We start from the raw sequence: 19,391 nt of genomic DNA, 5'->3' as shown, positions 1-19,391 counted from the left end.
GGGCCCTTCTCTCATCAAAACCCTCACCCTTGCTGAGGCCGGGTAGCCCAAGGCATGGCAGCAGCCCCACAGGCAGAGCTCAGCTGGCCCCAAGGCTGGGCTGGGGGTCACTCACAGGCAAAGCTCTGGACAGGACTGCCATGAGGTGCCAGCTCATTTGGGAATGGCCATGTAACACAGCAGGGGGTGATTCAGGCAGCAATGGATTTTTTTTTAGCTTGCCATCACTGATTTTATAACTGTCTCCTTCTGTCTCAGGCATTACCCTGACCTGAGGCTTTGTAGACAGCAAGTCTCAACCAGCCTCTTTGCCTGCAGCCTGAGCTCTTTTTTAAGCACACAAAGCAGAGGCAAGTGGGAGGGCAAGGGCTGGTTTAGGGCCCTTTAGGATATCCACATAATGGGGGACCCAGCACTGCTGCTCCCCAAAAACACTTGGTCAGCACTGGCTGACAGCCTCAAAGCATTTCAAGTGAGAAGGAGCTGTGGGAACATGGCCTGTGAAGCTGACCACTGTGTGATCACTTTTCCTTTATTTACTTATTAATTGCTCATGTAATTATTTAGGGAAAAAAAAAAAATCAAGCAAGCCTTATCATGACAAGATTAGAAGAATCATCAAACTAAGCACTGGCAACAACCCCTCCCTATGCCAACTGGCACCACTGCCTGGCAGAGCCAGTGCCAATCCCTGCACTCGTGTGCCCTTATCCCAGACACCTGACACCCCCTGAGCAGGGCTCAGCATTGCTCCCAGTGGTCCCTGCAGACAGCAGCTGCTCCAGCTGTGTCTCTCCAGGCCAGGGACTGGGCTCTGTCCAGGCATGTTTCAATGGCTGAAGCAGGCAGGTTGGCCCAGTCCAAACTCCTGGGCAGTGGCAGCAGGACAGTGCCCTACTCAACCCAAACCAGCAAGCTCAGAAGTTGGAAGAGCAGACTCAACAGGTTGGCATGGCCAGCACTGCCTGTCTGGGGCTCCATCCAGCTCTCCTCTCCTGCTGGACACTGAGGAATCAAGGGACTTGATTTCCCTGGTGCTTAGGAACCACAGGACTCCATTTGCTTTTCCCCATGTCACTTAACCTTCTCCAAATTTCACTCCAATTCCCACCGTCTTTTTCAGCCTGGTGGCAGCAGCCACCTGCACAGCATGCTCCATCATCCCTCACTGCTATAAACCCTGAACCAGGGCTGTCTCTCCTCCAGCTATCAAATCCCCAAGACATCCAAACACTTTTCCACTGTGCTCCCACTGATCAGAGCTGCTGCCAGGCTCAGCCATGCACCTTTCCTCTGCCTGCTGCTTCCCAAACTGCAGTGGTGGTGAGTGGCCAGCAGGCCAGCTCTAGGCTCGGGATGCCACACGAGGTGACTGGTTCTGCAGCAGGGACACACAAATTCAGTGCTGGTCACTGGTCACCAGCTGCTATTGGCACATGCATCTGCAGCCTGCAGGGTGGCTATGCTGGAGGCGTGACAAAATAAATCCTGCTTGAGCCAGAGGGCACACCAGCCGTCCAGAGCTGCATGCACGGGCACACAGATGGATGGGGCAGGGCAGCACTGCCCTGTGGGAATAAGAACCTGTGGGATGTGCCAAAAATCCTGCAACCACCCCAGCCACAGCAGCTACTGACACTAGCCAAGAGGGGAAAAAAGCCAAATAGTCCTTCTGCAGCATTGTGAACTATGCAAAGGTTTCCAGTGGTGTGGCAGGATAGTCGAAGGACAAAGCAGCTAAGCAAGTTCTGAGAACTCATATATTAGATCAATCTAAATATTGTCTAATATTTAATAATTTAATTGCAATAATGGCTCCAGTGATCTAAAATACAAACCAACTAGAGGCGTATCGAAGCTCCGTGCTCTTGCAAACCCTTGTTTGACAAAGTTCCATGAAGAAGCTGGAGGCTAATGCAGAATTCAGCTTTCCCATACAAAAAGAGGTCAGATCTTAGAAGCCTAACTAAATGTTTTCACTATTAGAGCCCCTAGTCATGCCCTAGGAAGAAGCACAGAGTTCCATGTAAGGCTCCCTACCTTGGGAGCTCAGAGCTGCATCTTTGGGGATTCACCTTCACATCCTCTGAACTCACTTGAATAGAAAAGGGCTGAGGGGTGTCAGGAGGAGGAGGGAGTGCTGGCACAGACACACACACACACACCATGTGAAGGCTGAGGAAAATAGTGGTACCACACAGTCAGGGAAGAGGGAGAGCAGCTGTTTCTCAGAGAGTGCTGCAGCAGATTCCGTATCATGCTGAGGTTTGCTGTGAGATGGCCACACACCAATTGTGTGGTATGGGGGCAGAACCCTGCCCAGTCTTCCAGCAAGCACAGACTCAGATGGAGATGAGACAGGGCACCCCCCAGCACTGGTGCATCCTCCAGTCATGACACTCTGCAGCATCTTCCTGCATCTGGGACAAACCCTGTTAGCAGACCCTGCACAAGAACTACAATTAAATAAGGAAAGAAGTTTTCCTGGCCTTTTCCTAGCCCAGAAATCTTCTGCCACCCACACTTCTCCCCACCCAGCCCAGCATGTTGACACAAGCCCGGTGATTGGGAAGATGCTGGCACAGGAGCTGCTCCAGGACAGCAACTGCTGCAGGGGCTGGGAGCCAGCTACAGCAAAAGCTTGTTGAGACATTTTCTAAGAGTGAAAAAGAGGAGGTGAACACCACTCCAGAAACCATGGCGCTAGGATTATCCTGGAGATGTTAGCGTGAATTTTGTTTTCAGATTGGGCAAGTCAATGCCTGCAGCTTCACTAGTCTCTCTACACACCTGACCTTACCCATGGATGTTCTGCTCTCATGTCAAAGGAAAAGGTCCTATGGAAGCAAATGCTGCAGCTTCTCCACACACTGAACTGAATGAGGTCAGCTGGAATAAAGCAGGGAATGAGAATGGAGCTGGCCATTTCTTATGTGGGAATAACAACAGCAAGACTGGCACTGGGATTATTTTCTTCTGCAAGGAGAAACTAGGAAACAATCACCAGGGTTTTACAGATTCCATGTCAGAGGAAAATGGAATGGATAAAAGCAGACGCATTTGTTATACAGAAGACTCATCATTAGAAATGAACATATAAAATTTAATAGCTTGGTTTAAAATACATTTTCAATTAAAAAACAGCAGGCAAAACAAACAAACAAAAAAAAAAACTCAGTTTCATAAAACATACATGACATTGCTGCTACTGTTATAAGACCCGTGTCCCAGAATATCTTATAGTGGAAAACAATCATCAGATTTAGTTCACATACTTCATTAAGCAGTAAAAAGAAATAACATTCATGTCAATCTTACCTCTATGGAGATTCTAAATCTACTTCCCTGACCCTAGACCAAGTTTCCGTAATAAAACTTCCACTTTCAATAAAAATGTGTAAATATATATATATATATGTATTCTATATATCAGGTTTTTAAAAAAATTCCCTTGCCATAGTAAAATGATTCCTGTGACTGCCAAAGGGAAGCCCAAGCAGGAGGCTGGTGTAGGCTGGGTACGAGTCCCATGGCTGCTCTGCCAGTGATGGATTCCTGTACAGGGTGGCAGGTGTTGGCCAAGTCTCTTCAGCATCGTGCTGCACATCAGCCTCTCCCCTTCGGCCTCGAGCCCATGTGTGTGTTCTGGCCACATGCCCACAGTCACAGATGCATCTCTGTGCAGTTTGCTCAAGGGGAGCATGCAGTGTCCAGAGCATCACCAACCCTCTGCTGGGGCCCATCAACAAAAGAGAAGGAAGGAGGGGGGAATAGAGGGGGGAATGGAATGAACCAGCTCAGGATTGATCCAAATACAAATTCCAAAATACTGTATTTTATATAAATCATTAAAAAATAATGTGAGGAGGGACTTCAAACGGTCACCTGGACTCACCACCAAGGGAGAATCAATTACACCTGTGACAGTCCAAAGATACCTTTGCTCAGCCTGGCTCTGAAGACCTTTGATGTCAAACCACTGCCTCTATGGGCAACCTGCTCTTGCTAGAGAAAACTGCCTCAACACCCAGCCTAAAATTCTGTGATTTACACCCACTACTCCCTGTGCTTGCCATGCATAGAGAGGGCATGTCCATGGGTCAGGAGGCTGCTCCATCAATCATCCCATCTGAACATGACCCCTCACCAGCCAGATCATGCAGGCCTTTCTCCCAGAAGCCATGAGCTTTGGCCAAAGGACCACGTGGTCCGTGCTCCAGTGGAGGCCTCGGCGGTGCCAAGCAGAGCCACAGGGGGCAGGTCTCCTATTTCTTGTAGGTCATGCTCCTGTTGATCAACTCAACGTGGCATTTGCCTCCCTCTTCCAAACAGCACCATGACAGAGCTAAACAATAGCAGGTTACAGTTTGTTAACCATTAAGTAGAAACATTAATAATTAAAGTAAAATCATATGCTACTTTTCTGGACTAATTCTCCAGTCTTTCCAGGTTGACCTTCATGTCCTAAGTGAGGTATGTGCAGCTTCATACTGTCTGAAAATATTACAAACCTCTTTCATTACCCAGATCCCTAACTAAAGCTATGACACTGGAGCTGGCACTCACTTTCATCTGCTCACTATGTAACTGAGGTTTTTGCCTTAGTGCTGCCCTTTAAGTGCTCCTCTTTCATTTGCTATTAACCAAAGAGTGCCTTTCCTTCATAAGCACATGCACACGAAGCGTAAATAGCACAGGGCAGTACTCTTTGGAGGTGTCTGGCACTCCCAGCTGGGGCTCAGGATGCCTGCTGTGCCCATTGGGTCTCTCCAGCTCAGCAGCAGGTCCGTGGTATGTACAAACACCAAGAAAGCATAACCTACTTGGAGGCCTTACTCCCTGCTAACATTTGGCCTGCTGAGCCATTTTGGCACCTTCCTCTCTCAAAAGCCTTGCCTGTGCATTTCCTGTTGTCGACATCCTAGGCCTTGGCAAGCTGGCTCCTCTAGCCCATGGGTTCATCCAGCCTGAGCTGCTGGTGTGGGCAGCATCCAGCTGAGCCTTAAGTACACTGGTACAGAAAAAACCTCACCCTCCAGGAGACCTCCTTCCTACCCCCAAACACGAGTCTGCAAGAGAACTGCATCGGCCCTGCTCCTCCTGTGAACCAGCTCTCAGACTTGGCTCTAATCAACTCCCACAACAGCAGTACCCAGCTGTTTAGTGGCAGTTCATGACAGAAACCAGGACTTGCATCACCTGCCTGTGCATGAGGATTTAGGAGAGAGCTGGTATCTTCTTCCTTCTATGTAGGAAGACCCATGTTTAACAAGCAGGTCTCTTGTGCCTTCTATGAATGTACAAATGTGTGCTCACCTTTGGTGCATGATAAGGGTTTGTCCATTTTTAAATATCTATGTTAAATATGTTTTCTCTGTATATGGCATCCTTTTAGATGGGCTTCATTGCATATATTCATGGTATATACAGAACACCATCTTTTATATATATTATATATTGCTTATATGTACACATTTACAAACCTTCAAAAAGATATTGCACTTATATACAATATAGCTTCATCTGATGAGAGTTCACACAGTTTTACTAAGGCGAGTTCTTCATAAGCTAGGCAGTTTTACATTCCCCCCAAATGACACAAGTGATTTCAACAGTCTGCCCTGGTCACAAGTAAACATTATAGACTTTTCTCCAACCTGCATGCAACTCCTACTAGTATCCATTAGTAGTTCTGCAGCTCTCCCTAGCAGAAAACAGTCCAGTAAAATGGTATTAGCTGATAACAGGCTCAAACATGGTTACTGAATAGATAAATAAGACATCACCAGTCTAAAAGGCCACCTTCCAGGAGATTTCCCCTCAAATACCTACTAGTGGTTTACACACTAGTAAAAATATATACATGCTCTCCACTTAATTGCCAATATCTTTGCTTGCCCATTTCAAGTGCAAATAAGATCATGAGCAAGAACACAAATACAAATGTATTAAGCAAAACCACTGCTCTGCTCCCCAGAACAAGTCAAACATCTGGCTTTCTTCTGGAGGTGATTAGTGTTTTGCTCAACATACTGAATAATGGGAAAAAGTTCACTTGAGACCTTTGTTTAAAATCTACAGTGATCTGTGACCTTAGATCTCAGTCAAAGTCAGCTTGTAAGATCCTCCAACCTCTTCAATCTGCAGCTGGAAGGTATCTTCATTAGAATAGTGTTTCACAATGTTATCATCCATGTTGACCAGAATTCTGGAAAAACAAAACAGATCAGGTATTTTACAGTTCTAAATGCCAAAGGCACTCTCAAACCTAAAAAAGCCTGGACTACCCAAGGGTAACACAAGATCCTGCTCATCTCTCTCTGATTTATTGCTTCCCATAGCAGGTCTGGCTGTTCATAGCCATCATGGCTGGCAGCCACACTTCTCAGGGTCTGAATGGAAGGATTAAATGTGGCTCCTAGACCAGGGAGGGAGAGAGCTCTTGGAACCAGGAGAACCCAGAAGCTGCAGGCACCTGGGGGTCTGAATAGGTTTGCTTGGCAGTTACAGACTATCAGCACAAAACCCTACAGAGCTTGCAGGGAAGAAACCACCCACACTTGGCCACTTCTTTCATTTGCCAGAAAGGTCAATACCTGTGTGTTTGTGTGCACACATGCACACAAAGCTCTGCTTAGCAGTGGTTTAGATAGCACAGATTTTAAACTTTTTGCAGCTGTTCTGGTGGGGTAATTCTGCTATGAAAGCACAACCCTGGAAGGATGTAATTTTCTGTCTAGAAGGAGAAGGGGCTGAGACACCAAACTGACAACCACTTATAGACAATCCAAGAAAATTACTGAGAAATTAAAATATAAAACAAAACCAGACAATGTTCAGAAACTCACTTATGCTACAAAATAAAAAGATGATGAAGTATGGCCTCTGGGAGAAACAGACACTTCACAACTAAGTTCTCTTCAATTTAGCCCACAAAAATGCAATCAGGGTTCAGTAATTGTAGCCAAATGCAGATATAGTGAGCTCAATCACCACTGGAACAATTTAACATGGGTTGAAGGAGATTCTTCATCATTGGGAGTCTTTTAACAAACTGAACTCTTCTTCCTCTGACATGATCAACTCTGGTTCAAATACCAATTAGCTCAGAGAGGTTCAGTGACTTGTATTTACCCAAAGAAGCCAGACTACATATTTCTATAGGACCCTTCCTATAGTCTTCAGCTCTGTGGATGATGTTGAAATGTGTGTACTTGTGTGCACACACACGTAACAGCAAATGGCATTCACATATCTGCAGTGCATGGAGGAATTCTACAGCAGATCTGCTGGTTTGAAAAAGGTGTTCATATTCTTAGGCTGTTACTGCACAGGTACATACTCACCCTTTTTTACATTTTTTGAAGATTTTTCCTATTTTATCAAAAGGAACATCATACTTGTCAGATATCTAGAACAAAAGAAAGCAATGATTGGTGAAGCAAGGAGACTACTGTCATTGTCTTTCACTTTCTATTTTACAAAAAGGAACAACCACAACACAAAGCCTGCAAATGAGGACAACTGCTCTGCCCTATAAAGGCAACACTAAATCCCAAACTGTAAGGTATACCTACAGATCAGAGCCCCTTCTCTGCATTTAGCTAACTTCTGTGCAAAATATTTAATCATGTTTGAATCTGGATACTTACTTCTCATAGAGCAACCTCCTGCCCCTACACTCAGAAGCCCACCCACTTAAAGCCCATGCCCTGACTCGCATTCTCTCTTGGCTCTCTGTTCTCTTAGCATACTGAAAACCATTTTTAAATTTAGTGTCAGAGGGATCAAGTGAAAACTAGTCATGACAGTGACTGAAAGAAGAAAATAGCAACAGAGAGAGGACCTCTGCTGCTAAGGGCATGACATGACCAGAAACATTCTCCTTCCCCAGCAGGGTGACATCAGTGTGGAGCCACAGCCACTGACCATGGCACTTCACTGCACAACCTCCAGAAAGTCATGAGGTCAGTAACCTAAGCCTGGTTTACTTTGGTAAACTGCTCTATCACACCGACAGTAAGTACCAAACCAATACACTGCTTTGACATGCAAATGTACAGGGAGTTTCCCCCAAGCTACAGCTGTGAGCACTTGGTTCCTTGCTTTAAGAAATCGAATGAAACAACAGAGGTGCAGGTTCACTTCAGGACCATGGGGTAAGGGAGGACTTCACAGCCTTCAATCCCTCTTCTCCATTAGACCTCTCCCTCCAGCTATCAAAGCCTCACAGCCAGGAAGAGAGAAAGATTCTGGTTACAGAGCTATCTCTGCAACCAAAAGTTAATGGCCAGACCTGCCTGTACATCTCCAAAGCCCCTGTTCTCTGAGCAGAAGTATTAGTCACAGAAAGAGACAGACAAATGTCAGTTCAGAGCTCATGCCAAACATTACACCATTCCTTGGACTTAGGCTCTGTACTTCCCTTGCTCTGCAGCAGCAGGCATAGTGGAAGGCTATTTTTGAAGTCAAGCAGCAGAGAGCAATTTCACACATGTGTGCTCAGATATATAAAAGTGTTCAGTAACACACAGAAGCTGGGACTTGGAGCTCTGCATTGCCAGCTTCTGAAAGGGCAGTGGTGGGCCCTAAACGTGGCTTTGAAAGGTTGAAACAAACCCAAGTCACTGGACACATTCTGAAAATCACTCCATCTCCTAACAGAAGTACCCTCTCTGACAAGAGGAACATCCAATCATCAAGTTTGACAGACCTGGATCTTCAGGAAGGCTTCTTACACCCAGGCCCCACAGGTGTGGGGTAAGTTACTTGAAAGACAAGCTTCCTGAATTCCCTTAACAATAAATTAAAGCATTATTTGTATTCATTTCCATGTTATTGAAAGGAAATCTTCCTTATTCTTCTTATCCAGAAGAGCAGAAACATGTGGACACAAGCTGTGACTGAAAGTCTGACTCCTGTGACTGGGTAGCCAGGGCTTTTTCTCAAGGACTACAAACCAACCTCATTACTTACCGCTTCCATTAGGCCTTTCAGAGATGGTGTCTTCAACATTAGTGCATCAAAGACTTCCTCTGACTCTTTTCGGACATACAGCAACACTGGAAAGCAATTTGGAGAGGAATTAACTGTGCAATTGCTCCTCAGGAAAAATTTGTATCCCGCAGTGGCTAAGCACACAGGGACATCCACTGAGGATCTTAAGAAATAGAGACACATACATTCAATATACACTTTAGACTGTAGCACAAACACCCACTGCTGGGTTAGCTCACAACTTCTTGCACATAGAACCACTGTATGCTCAAGCATCTTTATTGTCAAAATACTTCTATATTTTCTTTATTTTCTCTATTATTAGGAAAAAAGGTCATATTTTAAACAAATAAAGGAGGAACACAAAACACAAATCTTTGAGACTCTTGGGTTCCTCTATATCTTACAGTCATTTGCCATAAGACTTTCCACAATCAAATGCTTTGACAGATGCTATCACAGCAGGTGAAGCCATCCTGGCTACCTCATAATTTTTAAATAATTTATTTGTACAGTTCTGTGCTCTTCCTACGCTGTCTCATTTTTCTTCCTGCCCCTTGCTGTGTTTCAGTAATACACTTACCACCAGAGCTGACATACAATGCAGGCTTGGTCTCCTGCTAGCAGGGGAATGAAAGAGCAAGAACACCAATTAGGTGAGCATCCCCAGCATTCTCAAGCTAGCACAGATTCATTGCATGTAACATCAGCCTCATTAAAAACTGCATTAAGGCTGAGGAATAAACCAGGAGAGCAAGAAAGCTTGGACAACAGCTTTGCTGTCTTTAATCTGTCTTCTAATGATTAGGTATTGCAGCCTGAATTGTTTGCAAGGGTTCATCAGCCACAGCTTTGACACACCTGCAACATGAAACAATTACTGGCATTTCTGATGGAACAAAGTGAACTTAGGACAGCACAGCACCTTGACGCATTTCCCAATTTGCCTGTTAAAGGCAGTTTTAAAAACAGAGTGTAGCTTTGAAAAAGGAAGACAGGACGCACTCTCAGTTACAGCACAGGTCAGATGAGAGTCAGCCAAAGGAGAGAGAATCTCATAGGGCTTGTTTTATGGCATACAGCAACAAGGAAAAAAAAAAAAAAGTTTGATTTCCTTCTATAAAATTCATCCTTCTTTACTAGTTTATCCAGACTGCAGAAGTGCAGACCCGTTATGGTCAGGCTTGCTAGACTTAGCATTTGCTTCTTCATAGGTTTAATATTTCAAGCTTTGTTGCAGTCCTTCCAAACACAATTATTATCAATCAGGTACACCACACCTCCAACACCCCAAAGGAACCTCTCATCTCCTTCCACAACACCACAGCAACATGAAATTGCAAAGACTGAAACTCAGTTAAAAATCAGCAGAATATTCTCTTAGCTTGGATTTCAGAGGTGAACATCCCATTTCCTGGCACCATGAAAGATGCATCAGTTTTATATCCAGAACCAGTTCTTAGTGTTCATTGCTTGAAGTCCTGGAGGAGATTTCCAGAGTATTTTGTAGCAGATTACATGATGAATTCTCTGCCCCAGTCCATTAGGGGTACTGGTAATCTGCTCACCTTGTCTTGACCTTTTCCTTAAAGGTTTAGAACCCATTATTGTCTGATTTGACAGAAATCCCCAGAAATTCTCACAATATAAAATATTTGCACAGCCGAATCATATCTTGATATATGAACTGTCACTACTCAAAGCCAGAAAAATCAGTCTGAAGTAAACATCAATATGAATTTAAAAATTTTTTAACCGCAGATGCATCTCTCTATCATGATGGATAAATACTCCAAAAATTCAGTCTCTGAAAGAAGAAAATACCTCTTTTTGGCTCTTCTATTCTGGCCATCTTATTTGGAGTAGCAATAAAGTCCTCTTCACCAATGTAAGTTCCTCTCTTCAGGTTGGAGCTGCCATTGACAGGGCAAAAAGTTAGGACTGGTACAATTACAGGGACTTATCCCTCTATCTGAGGGCAAGATGTCAGGAGGTTGAAGGGCAGCTCTTACCTTTCACCCTCTAGTTCTTCTGAAGCAACAGGAAGAACCTTTAAAAATAAAGGGGAGATTTTGTGAGTATTTCATCCAGAACTAGAGTTAATTTTCTCTTATGATATTCCAAGGCTAAATCAAATGACACTTGGCTCCAAAAGCCAGTAAACATCTTCTTTACCTTTTTTCATAGAAAGTAATAAAAGATCTCAAATAAGAGACAGGAACAAAAAGCAGCTAACCAGCTTTTTTCCTCAACTGGTGTAGAATCTTCTGACAAAACTCAGCACTATGGCCTTTGTAGAAAAACATGCAAGAATGTCAGCCTTATGGATATAAGTTTATTCTCTATCCTTTGCTAGGAGTTCAGGCAATGCTCTTAAAAATTAAGGTTTATATTATGTTAGAGCACAGCAGAACTCTCAGCACAGCAAAGTTCAAGATTTTGAAACCTGGTTGCATGCTAGTTTTTTCCCTTCCAGTTTCTTGTAAGCTGGAACTTTCCAGGAACACTGAGGCAGGGTGCTCTGGCAGTCGATCACAGAGCTGACACACATGCCAGTTCCACAGGGTAGATTTTCACCCTGCAGCAGGCATCTGGAGGAGTCTGTGCTGTACAACAGCGCACCAGGATCCCAAGAGATGCTATGAGAGAAAACCACCCTGCATTTCATGCAATGGACAAATCCTTTCAAGTTCACAGAAACTGGACTTGATAGGAAAATAATTTGATGGTGAAACAGCCCCAGTTAACTTCAGCCAATGTATCTTGGAGAAACATTTCTTGCCCATATGAGATTCAGCCTGTATTTGATTACAGCACTGATGCAATCTGACATTTCCTATGTACCTACACACAACACAGCATCCCAGGCCTTTTGCAAATACATCTCAGAGCCTCTTCATCCCCACACCCATGAGCTTTACTCACGTGAGCCCCACGCTGCAGGTTTGCAAAGTGAACATCAGGGATGAACAGGACAGGCTGAGTGTCTAGGTCCATGAAGGGCTTGAAGACGGTGATGTCGGTACGTTTGTGTGAGGGAAGCATGGGCACTTTGACATCAGAAACTGCGGAGACAAAGATCAGGATAGAGGGTACTGAAGGCCCTGATGGGGCCCTACATCATTTGAAAGGTACATACCCTGCTGAATGAGGGTATTCTGCAGTCAGGGTCAAAGTGAAAAGCTTCTGTGGTAAAGGAGTTTGAACTTTGGTTGTCTCCCTCTCAGCTGAGGGCCTGGGCCCTGAGGGCTTGTTTCACAGAGTAGTCAAAGCTTTCTCCACCTCTCCAACTGAGCAACTCAACTTTGTTTAGATATTAATTAGGATGGACAGTAACACGGCACTCAGCCCAAGAGGGGAACCGAGGTCAGACATCCAAACAGAGGGCAAAAATCAGTCCCTGCCCCACCTTCTCCCTCTCCAGTCCCTCAAAAGCTTGCTGGTGTTCCTACCGGGAGGATACAAAGACGACAAAGGGACAACTTGTGTGTTCCCAATTGGGAGAGTCTTAAAGATACAGCACCACAATAGCACTATACTACAGAGGTAGTACAAATACTGGTTTGTGCAAGTTGTTACAGCTAAAGTTACATTTTGATTCCACACTTCCACGTGGCACATTTTAGTTCCTCCCATTGTTCATCCTGGTCACCTCAGGGTGCCAGCCCCTGGATCGTTCCCCCAGGATCACCAGGATCCATCTCCCACAGAGCCCTTTGGCTCTCACAATGTACCAGCTGATGTGACACAACCCACCAAGAGGACAGACTTCATCCACAAAGACCCTCTGAGGAGAAAGTGAGGCAGAAGGTGCCTTAAACCGCATTTCAGACACATTCATGTCAAACTATCACAGTTGAAGACTTTATTTTACCAAGTGGAAAATATCCATCTGAGGTTAAACCAATTGCAAACAAAATAAATGTTTTTCAAACAAAACCATTTCTCATGTCCTCAGTAGAAAAGACACTGTTTTCTCCTTGCAAAATGGATTTTTTTTAAAGATTGCTCAATTTCTGTAAAAATAACTTTGCCCAAAAGCCACCAACTGTTTCTGCTATTGAAGAGTTCATGTACACATGGCATTTATGACCCTGGATGTGAGTATAACAGCTTATGGCTTCAAGGAATCGAAAGCTTCCCACATAAGAACTTAAAAGTCAAAGATCGTACTTTCCAGGAAAATAAGGATCACATCAGGCTACGCCCAAGCCTAGAAAATTAACATTGGAAAGCAGATTTTGTCAAATCAGATCCTGGGAAATGCGTACTGAACCTGCCTTCCCGTTCCAGCCGAGATGCAAAGGGTTGCCCTGCAGTAATCTTCTGGGAGCTGTTGGGGCTGCTGCATCTGTGAAACGCCAACAGCGTGCTAAACCTGCCTCTTGTGACGTACTTCGAAAGAAACCAAAAACCCAGCCCTTTCTACAACTTCCCTTGAGCAAATGGGCTCCCTTCAGCATTATCTTCTGAAGCTGCTCCAGCAGCCTGTACCTGCTGCGTCAGGAAAAGCCTGCCCAGCAAGCTGAGAGGTGCGTGCTGGCTGAACCAGTCGGGCTGTTAACAGCAGAGCAAGCGAGAGCACGCGCCTGCCCCGTGCCCACAAAGAACAGGGAGATACATCTTCCTCTAAGCAGCTCTGCTGGTGAATAACCAGTCATCCAAACAGAGGATCTGTCATCTGCAGCAGCTAAAGGAAGATGATCAGCAGGAAAAAACTCCTCATCCTTTACATACTATGGTGCTGAGGTCTCCATTTACTTCACACATGCAGAAACTTTGAAATTACTTGCTAAGGACCACTTTGCTCTGGAAGAGTGAGCATAGGGCTGAGAGGCTGGAGGCTCAGCCTCAAGGCTGCCACGGCCTTGTTGAGGAGTTGCAAACATGTTTTTAATATAAGTTAAAACCTAAGTTTAGGATCAAGCTGAAAATATTTGGAACTGATCATTCTCACTGCCACCTGGATTGGGAGAGGCTCCAGCACTGGCCAAAAATCCCACCCCCACCCCACCACTTCAACTGCTACAATCCATACCTGACTGAATATACAGCAGGACCCTGTCTTGGACAGAAAGAAACTATACAGAATGAAGCCCTAAATGACCCAATGTGTTGCAAAATGCAATGACTGTTCCATAAGGAATTGCTTAAAACAAGCACTGGTCCACAGAGGATAAAAATTGACTTGAGAGTACTACTGCACAAGCTATTTGTAGCCAAAATTAAATCCAATATTTAAAATACTGATGGAATAAGTTCTACTTACAGGCATTCAACTGAGAGCTGGGATCAGTGCACTTCCCTTTTCTTTTGCTTTGCTTTCGCTCTTCATCCCTGATCTTCCTCTCTGCTCCCTGTCAGACAAGAGATTAAGGGAAAGCAATGGGGGAGTGAAGAAAAAGAGGGGGAGAGAGAAAGAGAAGGTATTTTTAATTTTTTGATGTTTTTTTCAGCTACAGAGGCAGGAACACCAATTCTTCCAGAGCTATGTTTGTGGAGGTCAGATCTACTGTAGCCAAGCTGCAGGTTTGCCAGAGTGTGCCAGCTTTGAGATCTGCTTACTTTTGAGTCCTATCATCTAATGAAATCCAACAACCATACCCAAGACGCAAACACTTGCTTTTCTTGCAAGTCAGATGGAGATACAGTGACAAAAGACACCCGCATCTATAATGATTGTATAAAGCATTAGATAAAAGTATAGTTTAAGTGTTTAAAACAATAAAGAATTGCAGGTTCCCCCAGTTTAGGAGTTCCCTTGATTGTCATTAGAATCTACAGAAGTCACACCACACTTGAATCACCAAGTGCAAGATACCTCCTGCACATTTCACAGAGAGCCTGCAGCAGTTGTACCAGCCTTCACTGAGCTCAAGCTGCAGACATGCACTGCTTTGAAGCAGGGATTATTTCTTCTCTTTTTATCACGGCCAGGCCATGGTGGAATCCACAGATTCCCTAACTGGGTTCATGCTTGCATTGCTCCTGGCCTTCCAAACCAAGCAGCCTTCCAAACCAAGCAACAGTGCCATATTGCCATTTTTTCTGCAAGGTGCAGACAGCTATGATGAAGAAAGCAAAGGAAGAAAGAAGCTTTGGAATAGTGTTCATTCCTCCAGCTCTGCCCAGACCTCACATGTGACTGTGTGTTAAATCAGGGATGTCATATTGCCAGCTGCATGAAGTGATAAGCCCACAGGAGATAGCCAACACTCAGAGTCCTGGTGCTACCACCAGGTCACCAAAACTGGTAAACTCAAGTTCTACTGGGTCTCCCAGTATCCTCCTGCAAAGCAGGGCTAAAGGTAACTGTTACCTGGCCACACCAAGCCATTTTTTCTCATTGCCTCTCCTTCAAAGCTGCCAAAACACACCCACATCCTGGCATGGTCCTGGAGGAAGACTTGATTAGCTACAGCAAATGAGGTGTCAAAACTCCTGTGGCCACGGGGTAGGAATCTGTGCCTAATGGTGCATGGGAGAAGGGGAACAGCCCTCCTTACTTCCCAGTAAATCGATGTTCTATAGATGCCAGGCTGCCTATGCCTGCTGGTAGCACTGGGCTTATCTGCACCAGCAATAAGAATGAAAATTGGCCAAGATATTTGATACACATTAACACATATCATCTTTTCTTCCACCCAATGAGAGGGGAAAAAAGCAGCTTCAGGGAGCTGTGGTGAGAGAGAAAAAATTACACATGAAGACGCAGGCATTGCCAGCTTTGCTTGGCCCAATAAAGCTGATATAGCCCACTACAGTGAAGACATCCCACCTAAACCTCAGCACAGCTGGACCTGAACCACTCTGTGTCATCCCTTACCAAAGCAGTCACATCTCAGCTTGACAGCAGAAAGATTAGATTTGGTTCCAGATCTGATTTTTACCTTTCATGTAGAAATAAAGTCGTGCTACTCAAACACTCTGCTACAGAACAGCATCTGCCTCCTCGTGGAGAACATGCTGATTCAACAAGAGCACACATTTTGAGAAAATCTCTGCCGTCCCATTCCCTGCTTGAAAGTCAACTTGATGCAGGCTACTGGGGCCCAGGTAAATATGTCTCAAATCCCACATTAAAAAAAGAAAGTTATGTCTTGATAACAGGCTTTTCTGCCCTGCCAGCAGAGCTTAGGGAACTGTCCTGAAAGAGGACAGTTTTACACTGGACATAAGGAGAAAACTTTTTCTGATGAGGGTGGCAAGGCACCCTCAGCTTGGCCAGAGAAGCTGTGGATGCTCCATCCCTGGAAGGGTTCAAGGCCAGGCTGGATGGGGCTTTGAGTAAGCTGGCCTAGTGCAATGTATTGCTGACCATGGCAGAGATCTAGACTAGATCACCTTTAAAGGTGCTTTGCAACCCAAACCATTCTGTGATCATGCAACTGAAAGAACAGTTTCCATGTTGCTGCCCATTCACATCAATGCTCCAGCAGCCTTGCACCTGCTCTTTCCTTCCAACAGCATCTCACTCATTTGTTCCTACCATCCATGAAAGCCTTCCCACAGCACTGCCCATCGCTACCAGAGTAACAGCAGATCCCGGAGGGCAACACAAGCTCTAGTCAGTGAAACCCTGTATTTAATTCTCCTCATGTGGATGCATAGCTGAGGCACCATTCAGAATAGAGGAGGTCTTCCTCCGGGACAGGACAGCCTCATCCCTGCTCAGCCCAAATATTGCTGAGCCAAGCCTGAAGGAAGCTTGTGCCATAACATTCTACAGGATGACACCATTATACCCATGCTGCTTTACTCAGGTCCTGAAACCACACAGGAGTAGATGAAAGCCAAACATCCCAGGAGGAAGGAGCATCAGAGATGTGTGAAGAACTGACCACAGCCCCCATTCCCCCATTGCAGGGGACAAGGAAAAGAATTAGGGAGTGAAGTTGAGCCTGAAAAGAAGGGAAAGGTTAAAGAAAGGTACTTGTAAAATTCAGTTTTATTTTTTATTATCCTGTTCTGATTTTGATTTACATTTCTCCTTCCTTTCTTCCCTCCTCTTTTAATTCAGGTGCAATTTGCAAAGTATCTGGAGGAATAAATCAGGAGAGTAAGTCAAAATCCCAAATGGAAATAAAAGATGCACTGGCATTACTATATTATTAGGTTTGCTGAAATTTCTGCCATAGCTTGAAGGAAGCCATTGGAGTCTATATGCTGACTACACATCTGCCTTTTTATTAACCAATTTGTCTTATTAGCAGTGGTACAAGCCTGTCAGTCATTTTAGCATTGTGTCAGTAATTTATTGGACAATTTAGGAGTAAAAGATCCCCCCTACCCTGTATAAAGTCTGTCTTCTCTGTATTGTAGAGAAAACAGGTTGACAGCACACCCGACTCCCAGATTACTCTGGTGAAAAAACCAGAGTCTGTGTCAGATGACACAGTTGCTTCAATCTCATCTTGAAACAGGAAAAAGAAAACAGAAAAAGGAAAAATAAAGGAAGAAATCTCATGAGACCCAAGCCTCTTAGGCATACTGGCAAGTCTTAAAATGGCTCTGGAGAGCTTTTGCTGAGTCCCTGTAAATTCTCTGCAGAAAGTATCACAACAGGAACGGCTACAGGCAGCTCTCCCACCTGTGCAGGAATGCAGAGGGACCCATTTAAAAGCCTATGGATGGACAACAGAATGTGGCAGGGGGAGTTAATGGGATGCTACAGCAGCAGCACAGTGCAGAGGCACCGTATATTTTGGGAGGTAAGCAGAGACAGAATAATGGTGTATGAGATGAATCTTTGTGCACTGTCCTAAGGAACACCAGGCAAGACCACACAGTGGTCTGGCAAAGCCAGCACAGGACCGGAGAGGGAGGTTACAGACCTGCCTCAGCCCTGCAGCTGCACGGAGAAGCATTTGAGCTATCACCTGAAAGAGTCTGCCCTATGAAGACAGAGTCTGGATTAAAAGAATAAGAGGCCCAAATCAAGCAGGATATCAGCAAAATAGGAAGTCAACATGGTTCACAGCAATCTGAAGGACTGGGGAAGTCCAGGAAGCATTTATCATGGCCTAGAACACTTGGTCACTCTGGAAATAGTAACACTACACATTACTTGCCCTGGACCTTCAAAAGACTGCTCAGGTTATGAAAATTGGGAAATTGCCTTTCTTTGCAAACTCAGTTAAGCTTTTACAGCTGCTTTCAGCTCAGCTTTTGCTGTTTCTTTCACAGCTTCTGTTGAATACTGGCTTTGGGATAGGCATTAATTCTGTGTGCTAAATTCGTTAAGGCAGAGCAGTCTAATTACAGCACCCATCCAGCTTGTAAATGGGCTTTTTTATGCTGCTGTATGCCACGGTGGTACATCTTTTGTTCACAAGCTCTGCAAGTTACTGGTTTGGGGTTTTTGTAACAAATGCAGTATGAAAACATGAAGAAATTTAAAAGGACCAACACAACAGACCTTGGGCAAAAAGACAAGCCTCTACTTGCTCCAGTCAATGGCAATGATTTCTCCTGCTGAAGGCTCTTCCCAGTGTCAGTATGCCACTGGCTGACCTTTCTCTAAAGTCAATGCTCAGGAACACTTATCACTCCAGCACTTTGGGAGCAGCAAATTTATTTGAGGTCATCATAACATATATGAGCCAAGTAGAAGGGGTTGAAATTTTTTAAACACAGACAGGACTTTTCAGTGAGTCAAAATAGCAAGTGACACAATTAGGAAAAAAAAAAAAGGCTGCTAAGCTGTGGAGCAGCCTTTCTAAAACAGTCACTGGCACATTGATTCAACCTTACCTTGTCACAGAAGACTTTAATTTGGCAGTAGGCTCTGTGGACAGGTTTGTTACTCCTGTTATTGTAGCTGTAAGTGTCAATCTGAAGATTCAGGGGGAGGCCTTTAACTCCCTTCTGAGAGGAAAAATCTGTGCTGAGGCAGTTCACAGAAATGAAAACCTGCAGAAGAGGAAAGCAGCAGCTGTCAGTAGTGACACACGGAGTCCTGGCTGACCACTGAGCAAGGGATACTCGGGGAACGCTAAGGCCCAAATGCTGGTCCTTGCCACTACAAGCAGCACCTTCTTTCTTCTAAGACACCAGGTAAAATCCCCAAGAAGCAACATAACATTCTTAAGTTTTTACACAAGCCATTGAAGGAGACAAAGCCATTTCGTCCAAAACAGATTTCAACAGACCATCCAAACTTTAGGAAGACTCCACCTATCTTCCCACCCAAGAACTCTCAAATGTCACCATCAAACTTTTAGCAAAGGGAATGCTCCTACAATCAATTCTCACTGCTCAGCATTTATTATTATCTTGGTAAGAACACAACCATGTTCCAAAAAATTCATGTTACTCTGGGTAAGTGAAATCTTTCCATGAGTTCTACATGAGCACAGCTTATACTTGAAAGTACTTGGTTGAGTTTTTTATTC

General features: G+C 44.6%; 1 protein-coding gene across 3 annotated transcripts in view; it reads right to left on the bottom strand.

Annotated features, from left to right (window-relative positions):
- Positions 1-3,082: 3,082 nt before the first annotated feature.
- Positions 3,083-19,391, bottom strand: part of GRHL1 (grainyhead like transcription factor 1) — a 40,340-nt gene continuing 24,031 nt past the window's right edge. For all 3 annotated transcript variants that reach the window (XM_053974435.1, XM_053974433.1, XM_053974434.1), the window contains exons 9-16: positions 18,751-18,909; positions 14,267-14,354; positions 11,923-12,062; positions 11,010-11,047; positions 10,822-10,910; positions 8,977-9,062; positions 7,347-7,411; positions 3,083-6,208 (exon numbers count right to left, since the gene is read on the bottom strand). In XM_053974435.1, the coding sequence (XP_053830410.1) occupies positions 6,094-6,208; positions 7,347-7,411; positions 8,977-9,062; positions 10,822-10,910; positions 11,010-11,047; positions 11,923-12,062; positions 14,267-14,354; positions 18,751-18,909 (780 nt within the window). In that variant the 3' untranslated portion in view covers positions 3,083-6,093. The remainder of the gene's footprint in view (positions 6,209-7,346; positions 7,412-8,976; positions 9,063-10,821; positions 10,911-11,009; positions 11,048-11,922; positions 12,063-14,266; positions 14,355-18,750; positions 18,910-19,391) is intronic.

Source organism: Vidua macroura, chromosome 3 (assembly GCF_024509145.1).
Source record: "Vidua macroura isolate BioBank_ID:100142 chromosome 3, ASM2450914v1, whole genome shotgun sequence".
In the NCBI taxonomy this organism is placed as follows: domain Eukaryota; kingdom Metazoa; phylum Chordata; class Aves; order Passeriformes; family Viduidae; genus Vidua; species Vidua macroura.
This window is presented reverse-complemented; position numbering and strand designations above follow the sequence as displayed.